At 37.4% G+C, this 12,459-nt stretch overlaps 1 protein-coding gene across 3 annotated transcripts in view; it reads left to right on the forward strand.

Annotated features, from left to right (window-relative positions):
- LOC127574942 (histone deacetylase 2-like) overlaps positions 1 to 12,197 on the forward strand; it is a 48,609-nt gene extending 36,412 nt beyond the window's left edge. For all 3 annotated transcript variants that reach the window (XM_052024475.1, XM_052024473.1, XM_052024474.1), the window contains exons 12-14: positions 1,226 to 1,378; positions 8,440 to 8,497; positions 9,237 to 12,197. In XM_052024475.1, coding sequence (XP_051880435.1) covers positions 1,226 to 1,378; positions 8,440 to 8,497; positions 9,237 to 9,264 — 239 coding nt within the window. In that variant the 3' untranslated portion in view covers positions 9,265 to 12,197. The remainder of the gene's footprint in view (positions 1 to 1,225; positions 1,379 to 8,439; positions 8,498 to 9,236) is intronic.
- The last annotated feature ends 262 nt before the right edge of the window (positions 12,198 to 12,459 follow it).

Raw genomic sequence — 12,459 nt, forward strand, 5'->3', positions numbered from 1 at the left:
CAGATGGCGATGAGGAGGCGTACAGGAGTGAGAAAGTTCGGCTGGTTGAATGGTATCACAACAGCAACCTCACACTCAACCTCAGCAAGACCAAGGAATGGATTGTGGACTTAAGGAAGGGGAAGTTGGGAGAATGCATAGCAGTATTCATTGAGGGGTCAGTGATGGAAATGTGAGCAGCTTCAAGTTCCTGGCCGTCAACGTCTCAGAGGATCTATCCTGGGCCCAGCACATTGATACAGATATGAAGAAGGCACGCAGCGGCTCTACTTCATTAGGAGTTTGAGGAGATTTGATATGTCACCAGAGACTCTTGCAACTTTCTACAGATGTACAGTGGAGAGCATTTTGGCTGGTTGCATCACTGCCTGGTATGGAGGCTGCAATGTGTAGGATCGAAAGAGGCTGCAGAGGATTGTAGACTCCACTACCTCCATGGGCACAACCCTCCCCACCATCGAGGACATTTTCAAGAGGTGGTGCCTCAAGAAGGCGGCATCCATCATTAAGGACCCTCACCATTTGGGACATGTCCTCTCCTCATTACTACTATTGGGGAGGAGGTACAGGAGCCTGAAGACACAGACTCAACGTTTTAGGAGCAGCTTCTTCCCTTCTGCCATCAGATTTCTGAATGGTCCATGAACCTGTGTACACTCCTCACTATTCCTCTTTTGTACTATTTATGTATTTGTAACTTACAGTGATTTTTATGTCTTACACTCTACTGCTGCTGCAAAATAACGAATTTCACAACAAATGTCAGTGATAATAAACGTGGTTCTAATTATTGCTAGTCAGAATGATAAGTATACAATAAAACCATCACATCAGCTGCACTGAAGAATTTGGGTTAGTTGTAAATACAAGTACCTTCTATTTTAAATTGATGCTTTGTTTTAATTATTAAACTACTTCTTAACTGACAACAAAAGGAAGAATAGTTTTCAACCATGACAGGCTGTGCAAGGATATCGGAAGATTTTTTGTGCAAAATGTGTGATTGGAACAAGTTGAAGTGAACTTAGAAATGATTGTTTACAGAATAACTTTTAGTGTACAAAAAGTGCTTTGGGCTGTGCTGAATTTGTGAAAGGGGTGACATAAATGTATTTTTTTTCTTTTTTTACATGTACTGTATATTTAAATATTTATTTGAAAGAATCCTAAATATATGCATATAGAACTGGGGCCTTGGCAGTTAATCCTATTTGTTCTATTGCAGTCCGAGCATCTGATAAGCGAATAGCACGTGATGAGGAATTTTCAGACTCTGAAGATGAAGGAGAAGGAGGCAGAAGAAATATTACACACCACAAGAAATGTACAAAGCGAGCCAGAATTGAAGAAAAGAAAGAACCAGAAGAGAGAAAACTTGGTGAGTACTCAAGGATAAAAACAACCCTGAAGTGTAGAAATCAAATGTATGTCTATTGGAAATATTTCTCACCCCCGTGCCCTCACCTTCAGACTTTAATGAACCATCTTGTAAATAAGGCAAAATAATTATTTTCAATACAAAATGCTGCAGGACTGAGAAAGAGCAATTGTAGCAAACGATCAAAGACACCATGGGTTGGATGACCTCATTCTGTGCAGTGAAATAGAGTACATGAAGGAAAATGTATAAATTGCATAATCACAGTCATAAGTGTAGACTGTACAGGTGAACTTATGGTGGGAAAGTCAACAGTACCTTTGTCAAACAATGTTATATGGCAAAGAGATTTGTTTTACGCAGATGATTCCTAGTCCTTATTCTCACAGCACAAATCTCCACAAAGTGCATGTTGTTCATAATTTGGGATTTAAAAGTGCAGATTTTTCATCGATCGTACAATTCCTTAGCACAACATCAGTCACCAGCACTCGCGCTTTGTCAGTTAGTGAAAAACAAATTTATAATAAGAGCTTGTGCCTTTTGAGTGCAGGGGGAAAACCTACCCTGCGTTTGTAGCAGCTGTTCCCTGCATCAACCTCTAAATCCTAAACAATGGATGATACTTATTGTGCCAATGTTTGGTATTGTTCAATAATATAAAAATCTAGGAATCATCTGTTTAAAGACAATGCAAATGTAGTAGTATTCTGCACAATTTCATCATAGGCTAAAATAGATTAAAACAATTTGTATTGAGTAACAGTGGTGCAGCAGGGTCTGTGTAGTTTTCAGTGTAGATGAGTGTAATGGATGTAGTGGGCCAAGAGGCCTGTTTCTGTGCTGTCCAACTCTGTGACTATTACTGGTGCCTCCCAACTCCAGCGACCCAGGTTCAATCCCGACCTCAGGTGCTGCACATGTCGAGTTTGTACATTCTCCATGACCTTGTGGGTTTCCTCCAGTGGTTCCAGTTTCCTCCCATTGTATAGCTTGTGTTCTGTGTGTTGCCTGTGATGCTGCTGCAAGATTTTCACTGTATTTGTGCACACGGCAACGGACTCGACTTGACTTCCATTTCCCAAAGACCTACTGTTCAGTAGGTTAGCTGGTTATGATAAATTACCCTTGTAGTAGGAGAAGCTGGGTGGTTTATGGGCATGTGAGAAAAAACATGTTACAAGGAAATAGATGGGATTGGGGGGAGGGAAGGAAATTGCTCTGAGAGTCAGCATTGACTTGATAGGTCAAATGGCTGTCTCCTATGATGTGCAAAATAGCTAATCGGTAATTAATTTATAAAAAAGTGATGTTGTGCTTTACAAATGGTAGTTCTACTCCTGCACTACTGTTATTTTGAAGCAGAAATCTGTAGGGCCAGGAGAAAAAGAGCAATTCAAGCAAACTGTCAATGACCCTTAAATACACCATGGGTTGAACAACATCGTTCTGTGCAGTACAATAGAATATGTGAAGAAAAATATATAAGTAGCTTAATCACACTAATAAGTGTAGCTTCAGCATTGCACAGGGGAACTTATGATGGGAAAGTCAACATAACCTTTGTAAAACAATGTTATATGGTGAAGGGATTCTATTGTATTATTCTAAAGTTCTTGGAATTTTTTTGAGCAGTTCAGTGTGTGCTATGGTCATTATCAGGTATTAACCTTCCCTCCTCTAAGCCAAACTGTGGGAAAAGATTCTGGAGAAAGCCAGTAGCTGTCTGCGATCTAGCCCATGGAAAAAAAGCTGGAGGGGAAATCAGTTGAGACCATGTGGACTAAATGACAACCAGTTAACCTTAGATCAATGACATTGAGCACAGCAATTCAGGGAAGTGTAATTATTACAGGTGATGATATCAGACAAAAAATTATATGCATAGAGTACATCCAAGATTAGAAAATCCAGCTAGACTAGGAATCATACCATGTACCTCATCAAGGACAACCTATTTAGCAATTAGAGGGATGGATTTTTAAAACTACAAAGAAAAAATAAATCATGCCTAGTCCTACAAGCAATATTGGAGATTTTTACACAATTACTCTGGCAGTACTAACATGTTCATAGCATGGGTTATAAATATACTAATTGCACTCAAGCTGAGTAATATTTTATTGGTAAAAATGGTCAACATTTGCTCTATACAAAGATATGAAAACCAACTACTTAACACTCCACCAAGTCCCAATAGATCACGCTACCATTAATCAACAAAGCAACGGCACAGTTTCACACACACGCACACAGACCATTCACTTTGTACAAGTCCTTAAAGTTTGTATTCGGGAAGGAGAATCAAACACCAAACACGTAGCTACAGTGTGTTGGTACGAGTACAAAGTTATGTCATTAGTTCATTTTCACAAAAAACACACCATCAGCCATTACAGGTTCCTCTACAGAACTGGAGGTTAAGCCTGAGAATGTGTTGTGATGTTCAGAATTTTATTGTAGAAATTATCTCTTCATCAAAGCTTTATTTTTTGGTTGTTTTGTGGATTAGTGCCATTCTCTGCAAGAAAGAAAGTTCATGGTCATGCAAAGATATGATTTAATTTACATTTTTTTTACAGGAAACCATTAGAATCTAAAACATGCTATCTAGAAGTATAATCTCAGCTACCAAAATGGAATGCAGTTAGATGAAGGTATTAAGAACATGGTCATTCTCAAAAAAGAAACAAAGTGTTGTGCCATATTTCCTGTCAATTAAAAGTTTATATGAAATTATTGTTTGAAATAAATCACCCAAGGTCTAAGTATTGTGAGGAATCAGCAAGAATTGCTGCCAACAATACACTTTCAGTCACTTGGCAAATTTAATTGATCATGGGTATATGGAACGAGCTGTCAGAGGAAGTGGTAGAGGTGGGTACAATTACAATACTTTGTAAAGGTACATGAAGAAGAAAGGTTTAGAGGCATATGGGCTAAATGCAAGCAAATGGAACTAGCTCAGGAAGACACTTTGGTCAGAATGGACGAGTTGGGCCGAAGGGCCTGTTTCCATGCTGTATACTCTACGACTCTTTCCATGAGCCCAAAGTAGACTGCAAGGCAGAGCATACTGTAAGACCAGGCGCCAGGCAGTGAAACCTGAGGTCCCACCCTCAGGACAGCTCTGATGGCCTCTGACTGCTGAGACAGCCATGTTTCACTGTTTTTAACTATCTCTAAAGAGCAGTTTAAATGCATTTTAATAATTATACGACTAGTAATTGTTTAATTAGCTTTTGAATATATATATATATGAACCTACTGCTAATTAATTAATAATATAAAGTAAAATAAAAATACACAGAAAATTTAATTGGACTGACTTTAAATTAAGGTTGGTAAACGATTCAAATAAATAGAGGGGCTAGATGTGAAATATGCCCAGCCTCTCCTCCCTTTACCTTCTGGAACTGCCTCTGGAATCATTGGGGAGTCCAGCAGCAGAGCATGAGGTCAGATGCATTGTCATGTGACCTGTGGCACAATTCTGACGTCACTGTGTAGTGCACAGGTGCAGAAGTTAAGACGATGCTAAATATTGGAAGGCCAACTATGACAGCTCCCCATTGAAGTGCTACCCCGGCAGACTTAATTTGGCCCATTATTGTCTGTTTAAATGGGCATTGGACAATTACTAGAAAAGAAGGAATGAAAAAAGATACAAAGAAGGTACAGGTAACTGGAGTTGAAATATATTGATCCAGTTAATGAGTCTGTGTAAGCATGATTGCTGAATAGCGACCTGTGCTTTAAGTGTCATGATTTGTTGTCAGAATTGATTTTTGTTTTTAATATCTACTTAGAAAATAAATTAAGTGTGGGAGAGTGAAAATGCAGAATAAGTTAGATCTGTCATATTGGGCTAAATTGATGCATTACTGCCGTGGTTACTTTCCGGATTTATTTTGCATATTTTCATGCAACCTTGGTAGACCATTCAGTCCATGGAGTTTACAACAGTTGTGATAAACTAAAATCTTCCTTGTTCTTTCATGTGAATGTCAAAAGGCCCATAATAATAAACAATCTGCTGGAGGAACTCAGCAGGTCCAGCAGTATCTGTAGGGGAAGCAGTTGTTGATGTTTCTGTTCGAAACCCTGCATCAGGACTTAGAGGGGAGATGGCCAGTATTTGACACGAGAGATTCCAGCATCTCCAGTCTCTTGTGTCTCATAATAATAGTTTGAAGAGCAGGTTTCTCACCAATGTCCTGATAATATTTGTTCCTCAAATAACATCACTAAAAGAAAATATCACCTCATTAAAGCTCAGGGATTTATTTCTGAGAATTATAATCTCAAATACACAAGTACCTAAATGGAATAGTGATTGTTTTGAAATTTTACACATTATTAAGCGAATGACCTTATCCAGTGCCAGGAAATCATTAGGCACACTGTTCTTCAAATATTATCAGTAGAGACAAAGAACACAAGTGCAGGGAAGTTATGCTGACTCTTGATAAAACACTGGTCTAGCTTCATCTGGAGAATTGTGTCATTCTGGTCACCACGTTATAGAAAGGATGTGAAGACAACAAAGAGAATTCAGTAAAGATGTATAAGAATGTTTCTTGATCAACAATTACATGTCTAAATTAGATCGGCTAGGATGGTTTCCTATGGAAAAAGGAAGGCTGAGGGGAGATTTGATAGATGTACAGTGGCATGCAAAAGTTTGGGCACCCCTGGTCAGAATTTCTGTTACTATGAATAGTTAAGTGAGTAAAAGATGAACTGATCTCCAAAAGTCATAAAGTTAAAGATGAAACATTCTTTTCAACATGTTAAGCAAGATTAGTGTCTTATTTTTGTTTTGTACAATTTTAGAGTGAAAAAAGGAAAGGAGCACCATGCAAAAGTTTGGGCACCCCAAGAAATTTGAGCTCTCAGATAACTTTTACCAAGGTCTCAGACCTTCATTAGCTGGTTAGGGCTGTGGCTTGTTCACAGTCATCATTTGGAAGGGCCAGGTGATGCAAATTTCAAAGCTTTATAAATACCCTAACTCCTCAAACCTTGTCCCAACAATCAGCAGCCATGAGCTCCTCTAAGCAGCTGCCTAGCACTCTGATAATTAAAATAAATGATGCCTACAAAGCAGCAGAGGCTATAAGAAGAAAACAAAGCGTTTTCAGGTAGCTGTTTCCTCAGTTCGTAACGTAATTAAGAAATGGCAGTTAACAGGAACGGAGGAGGTCAAGTTGAGGTCTGGAAGACCAAGAAAACGTTCCGAGAATTGCTTGTAGGATTGCTAGAAAGGCAAATCAAAACCCCCGTTTGACTGCAAAAGACCTTCAGGAAGATTTAGCAGACTCTGGAGTGGTGGTGCACTGTTCTACTGTGCAGCGACACCTGCACAAGTATGACCTTCATGGAAGAATCATCAGAAGAAAACCTTTCCTGCATCCTCACCACATCATTCAGCATCAGAAGTTTGCAAAGAAAATTTTGGAAACAAGTCCTGTGGACTGATGAAGTTAAAATAGAACTTTTTGGCCACAATGAGCAAAAGGTATGTTTGGAGAAAAAAGGGTGCAGAATTTCATGAAAAGAACACCTCTCCAACTGTTAAGCATGGGGATGGATCGATCGTGCTTTGGGCTTGTGTTGCAGCCAGTGGCATGGAGAACACTTCACTGGTAGAGGGAGGAATGAATTCAATTAAATACCAGCAAATTCTGGAAGCAAACATCACACCATCTGTAAAACAAAAAAGCTGAAGATGAAAAGTGGATGGCTTCTACAACAGGATAACGATCCTAAACACACCTCAAAATCCACAATGGACTACTTCAAGAGGTACAAGCTTGAAGGTTTTGCCATGGCCTTCACAGTCCCCCGACCTAAACGTCATCGAAAATCTGTGGATAGACCTCAAAAGAGCAGTGCATGCAAGACGGCCAAAGAATGTCACAGAACTAGAAGCCTTTTGCAAGGAAGAATGGGTGAAAATCCCCCAAACAAGAATTGAAAGACTCTTAGTTGGCTACAGAAAGCGTTTACAAGCCGTGATACTTGCCAAAGGGGGTGTTACTAAGTACTGACCATGCAGGGTGCCCAAACTTTAGCTTTGGGCCCTTTCCCTTTTCCTATTTTGAAACTGTAAAAGATGGAAATAAAAAAAAAGTAATCTTACTTAAAATATTAAAGAAATGTGTCATCTTTAACTTTATGCCTTTTGGAAATCAGGTCATCTTTTACTCACTTAGCTATTCATAGTAACAGAAATTTTGACCATGGGTGCCCAAACTTTTGCATGCCACTGTATATGCAATAATGAGGGTCGGGACAGAGTGGATAGTGGGAGGCTGTTCCCTTTGGTGGGGGGGATTGAGAATTAGAGGTTACAGGTATAAGATAAAGGGGAAGAGAATTAAGAGTGGTTTAAGGAACACCTTTTTTAATGTAACATACAATTGGTATCTGGGATGCACTACATACCTGTATATGGTGCAGACAAGTTCATTGTGATTTTCAAGGGAATTGGATAAATATGCACTGGAGAAAAATTTTCAAGGTAGCAGAGAAAGGGCTGCTGGTTGGAACTAGAATATTGCTCTGGTAGAGAACCATCAAAGACAAATGGGCTGAATTCCTCCCAAATGCTCTAACAATTTTGTGATTCTATGTTACACAGTACGATATCAGAAGATATTCCAGTAGTAAGTTGTTCAGGTGGTACTTTGCTTCTGTGATCATTTTTATTCTTTCAGCTTCTGAGGTAGATCATCTCTGCCTCTTGCAATGTAAATCATTTGTATTACAATTCATTTGTTTTCTTTGGGGTGAGGAAAATTTTCTCAATTGATTTATGCTATGAAGAACAATGGCAAAATTCAATTTTCATAACAGATTGAGGAATGTAATTTCTGTGCAAAGAAAGTTAGTCTTTTTTTTGAAAAGACATTATTTGATCGCACTTTGGATAGAGATTAAGAAAGTCGTTGTTGGTACCAATTAAGGTAACACATCACCATCAAGGGCATATTTAGATTGCCTTTCTCAATTTCACTTTATTCTACAGAATCTAATAATGTTTGAACTGTTTGCAGATACCAAAGAGGAAGACAGATCTAAAGATAGCAGTACAGACATAACTGACGAAAAGGGGTAAGCTAAATTGCTGTGTGCATAATGTTTTAAATTAATAATGTACATTGGAAATAACATGACTCAAGTGACAAAGCAAAGGGACAAAACTCTCAAACTGAATTTTATCTGGGCCCGGATGCCATATATTTGGTACTTCACCTGACCAGACTTGAATAATTGGAAATTAATTTTAAATCTCTTCATTGCTTTTAAAGTTGAAATCACATACTAATTGGAGTGTTAGAACTGCAGGGAGGAAGATAAGGGTCACATCCAGGGCTTCTGGTTTCTGTCCTCTTTACAGTGTCCTCCACTAGATGCTATACTGTTTTGACATTGTGGAAGAACAATGGTTGAGCAATTGCCAGTTGATGCTCATTATCCAGACCTATACATAAATCACAGTCACTTGAGTATGGTACCAGAGGTCATACCCTAGTAAGAGTCATAGGGGTATCACAAAATTGGATAAAAGCATTATATGTATAAAATAATAATGTTTCTGGGTTTTACTTCACCTACAACATTTCAGAAGCAGGTTACAAAGCACATAGTTTGTTCTGTTGCTTGCGTTAACCCTTGCAGCTGAGTATTTAGTTCTATGCTTTTGTCTGTAAGCAAATAGAGTTTGAAGGGAAATATGTTTCCATGTTCATTCCCTTCTGTATTTAAATGACTTTAGTATCATACAGTGTTTGCATTCATACTACTATAAGCATGGTATCAAAATTGGCTAATACTATGCTTTTCCTTTCAGGATCAAGTCTGAGCAAACCATCAAATAGAATGAGAAAATGCTGTAAATATTCTCCAGGTTAGGTAGCATCTGTGAAGAAAGAAACAGAGCTATTACTTCAGATCAGTGTTCTTTCATCAGAGCCTATGAACATTGGAGCCCGCTTAGTGTAGCAAATGGAGATCATATCTCAAAGAAACATTTCTGCTTTTGAAGACTCAAAACTTTTTGTACTTTTTCAAGTGGACCACGTATTTATTTCAAAACCGGGCATTTATGTTGGTCAGTTTTTTTTTTCTTGACATTCTGAGAAACAAGTACAAACAGTCCTAATTATGAAATTGAAAGAAAGGTGTAGTTTTGACAAGCATCCTACCCATGTTGCAAATGATAACATTTGTAATTAATGTTTCATAACCAAACAATTTTGCTTTTAATCGACCTATTTGTTACTTTGTTGAAAACTCCTTTTACTATCTTTTACACACATTTGTAATTAAATGGTGTTACATAACTAAATAGTGCAGGAGTGTATGTGATATTGAAAGACATTTACACAATGGTAAATATTAAGTACCACCATGATTTCTCTCTTTGCAATTTAATGGCATTTTCAATACTAGATTATTAGGGTTTTTACTTAGTATAACAATACAAGAAAAACATTATGTTTGTAAGCATCAATTTCAAGCTAAAAAGCCATCTACTTGATCAACGCAATGTTTTTAGGTATTTTAAGGATTAAAGCGAAATTCAGAATTGTGAGTGGAAGGACTGATGGAACTCTGTTTTGTATGTTCCTGAAGCGACTAGTGCTGGTACAGAGAAACTGTCAGCTATCTGTGTGGGCAAAATCACTTGACAAGAAGAATATTAGTTTTCCTGGTCATTTATTTTCCAACCAGTTATTTTGCTGCTATGATATGGGGGGTGGGGGGGAATGTAATCTAAGGTTCAAAGCATTTAATACCATTTGATTGTCCTTTCCTCATAATCTAACATCTCTTGTCACTTAAATCTTCACTTCCTTTTGGCTCCCCTCTCAGAATCTCTCAATATCAAACTTAAGTGGGTTCCAAGGCCTTTCAGTATCATGCCATTTTACTTTTGGTCTAGTAACAGTGGGCAGATTTGCACTTCAGTATAGTTCAATAATGTAGTGATTTTTGTTGTGAATTATATATGATCTCATTTAGCAGTGCCTCAGTGTTTTGCTCTTGAAAAGCTGGAGGCTAGAATATGATCCTTGCTGTTTATATGATGCACATGCAAAGTTAGTGGAAGTCCAGAAGTTGCTGTCTGAAGTATCTTGTTCCTCCAGAAATTGACTCACCAATCAAATGCATTGATTGCTATGAACTTACTGACTTGCCTCAGAAAAAGGTTGATAATTGTCCACCTGCTGAACCAGGTGTCTTAATTGCTGTAAAACAATATCTTTGGTATTGCAAATTACCTTTTACAAGTTTGGAGTCTTATTTGTTCTGTTAATGGAGTTTTTAAAAAGGTAAAAAAACTTTTCTGTTTACTTTCCAATTTTATTTTTCATGTCTCTCTCAATTCAATCTCATCTCTTATGCTTTCTGTACCAAATTTGTCATTACATTAAATATTCTAACTGATATTAAGCTCAGTTTCTGCACTTCTCATTAATCTTCAGTCTATTTAAGGAAATGCACAGAGGTCCTGGATGTCCTGTTGAGACCACAGTGCTTTCAAGATGGTTTGTTGACAGCAATATGCCCTTTAGAAAGTCAATAGGCAAGTTCATGGCTAACGAGTGGCATTGCTGTTTATTTTATGTTTAAAAAAAAATCAATCTTATGTTTTTGGAGCCTTTAGAATTAGTACAGCTGTTGCTATCAGAATTAGTACTGTAGAAATGTTTACAGGTTTGCATATTTCTTGCACTATTTGGGTTTGTTGAAGACTGGTTGGTCCCATATTTTTTGCATTAGAACTTTACTAAAGCATGAAAAGGTTGCCAGATATAAATCCCATTGATAGGAATGGAAATTACTACTCCTATGTTTTTCAGTTTGATGTTTCAAAATCATACTTTTTTTTTACCCCCGACAAAAAAAATATGTGAGCAATTCATCCTGAGCGAAGAAGTAAAGAACATTTGTTTGCATGTTTGTTTTTTTTTTAAATTGTACCTGCAAAATTTTTTTGTCTGAAATGTCCTGTTCCTCCAGAAATCGACTCACTTAGCAAACAACTGAAGCTCCTATATTTAATTAATATTGGAACATATTTGAAAATGATCTTAAATATTAAAAATGCAGAGGTATGTTGTAAAGATTGAGGTGTATTTTCATGGTAAGATAGGAAATGTACATTTCTAATATCTGGCATAATGCAGTGCTCCACTAATAATGTTTTTTTTCAAGTAGTCTCATCAAGTGCAGATGAAACACGACCAGGGTCTCAGGTTCAAGTACAGATTATCCAAATGGGAATTTAGTATTAAGATTCCTACTACCTAAAATCTCGATCTTAACAATAATTCTGTATGCTTCAGAATTCTAAATATCATCTCTGCTGTTATTAAAAATGGTTGGGATAAACAAAATTCATTTAGCATTCCAGTTGTGTTGCATGTGCCAACACTGCAAAGATCTATAGCCCCTTGAGGATATAGAATGTGATTACCAGAGAACAAGGAGCACAAGCAGTGTGGGTCATTAATATTGTAGTGACTAGACGGAATGCCTTCAGTATATTCTCATTATATCTACATTATACTGTGAAAATACCTCACTGTACACAGACATAAGAAATAAAATTCACTTTTTCTCTTGCTGGTTCCAATTAAAGTGATTGATTTCTGACCCACGTCTTTCAAATGACTTATACTTCAGTGAAGAGGCCATTTGGTTTTGTGTTAAGGAATATCCACAGCGTGCAAAATTGAATAGTGCAACAGAAATTTATGTTCAACAAAAAAGCTTTTGAAACAACCTTCAGTGACTAAGTGATGTGGCCAGGTTTAATATTTCCCAGAATGCTATATAGATGTTCTGTATTTCTTGAAAATTGTTCCAAGATTCAGTGAAAATAACTAAAAAAATTTTAATGCCATGCAGAAGGAGGAATAATGGTAACACTTTACTCTGGATGATAAATACTAGTTGCTATCAGACCATTATCATTGTGTCTGGATGCAATTTTAGAATTTATTTGGAATTGGTTCTGAATATGTGGATCTGAAGTTACTTTAAGTCTTGACTGAAGTGAATCA

Source organism: Pristis pectinata, chromosome 10 (assembly GCF_009764475.1).
Source record: "Pristis pectinata isolate sPriPec2 chromosome 10, sPriPec2.1.pri, whole genome shotgun sequence".
Taxonomy (NCBI): domain Eukaryota; kingdom Metazoa; phylum Chordata; class Chondrichthyes; order Rhinopristiformes; family Pristidae; genus Pristis; species Pristis pectinata.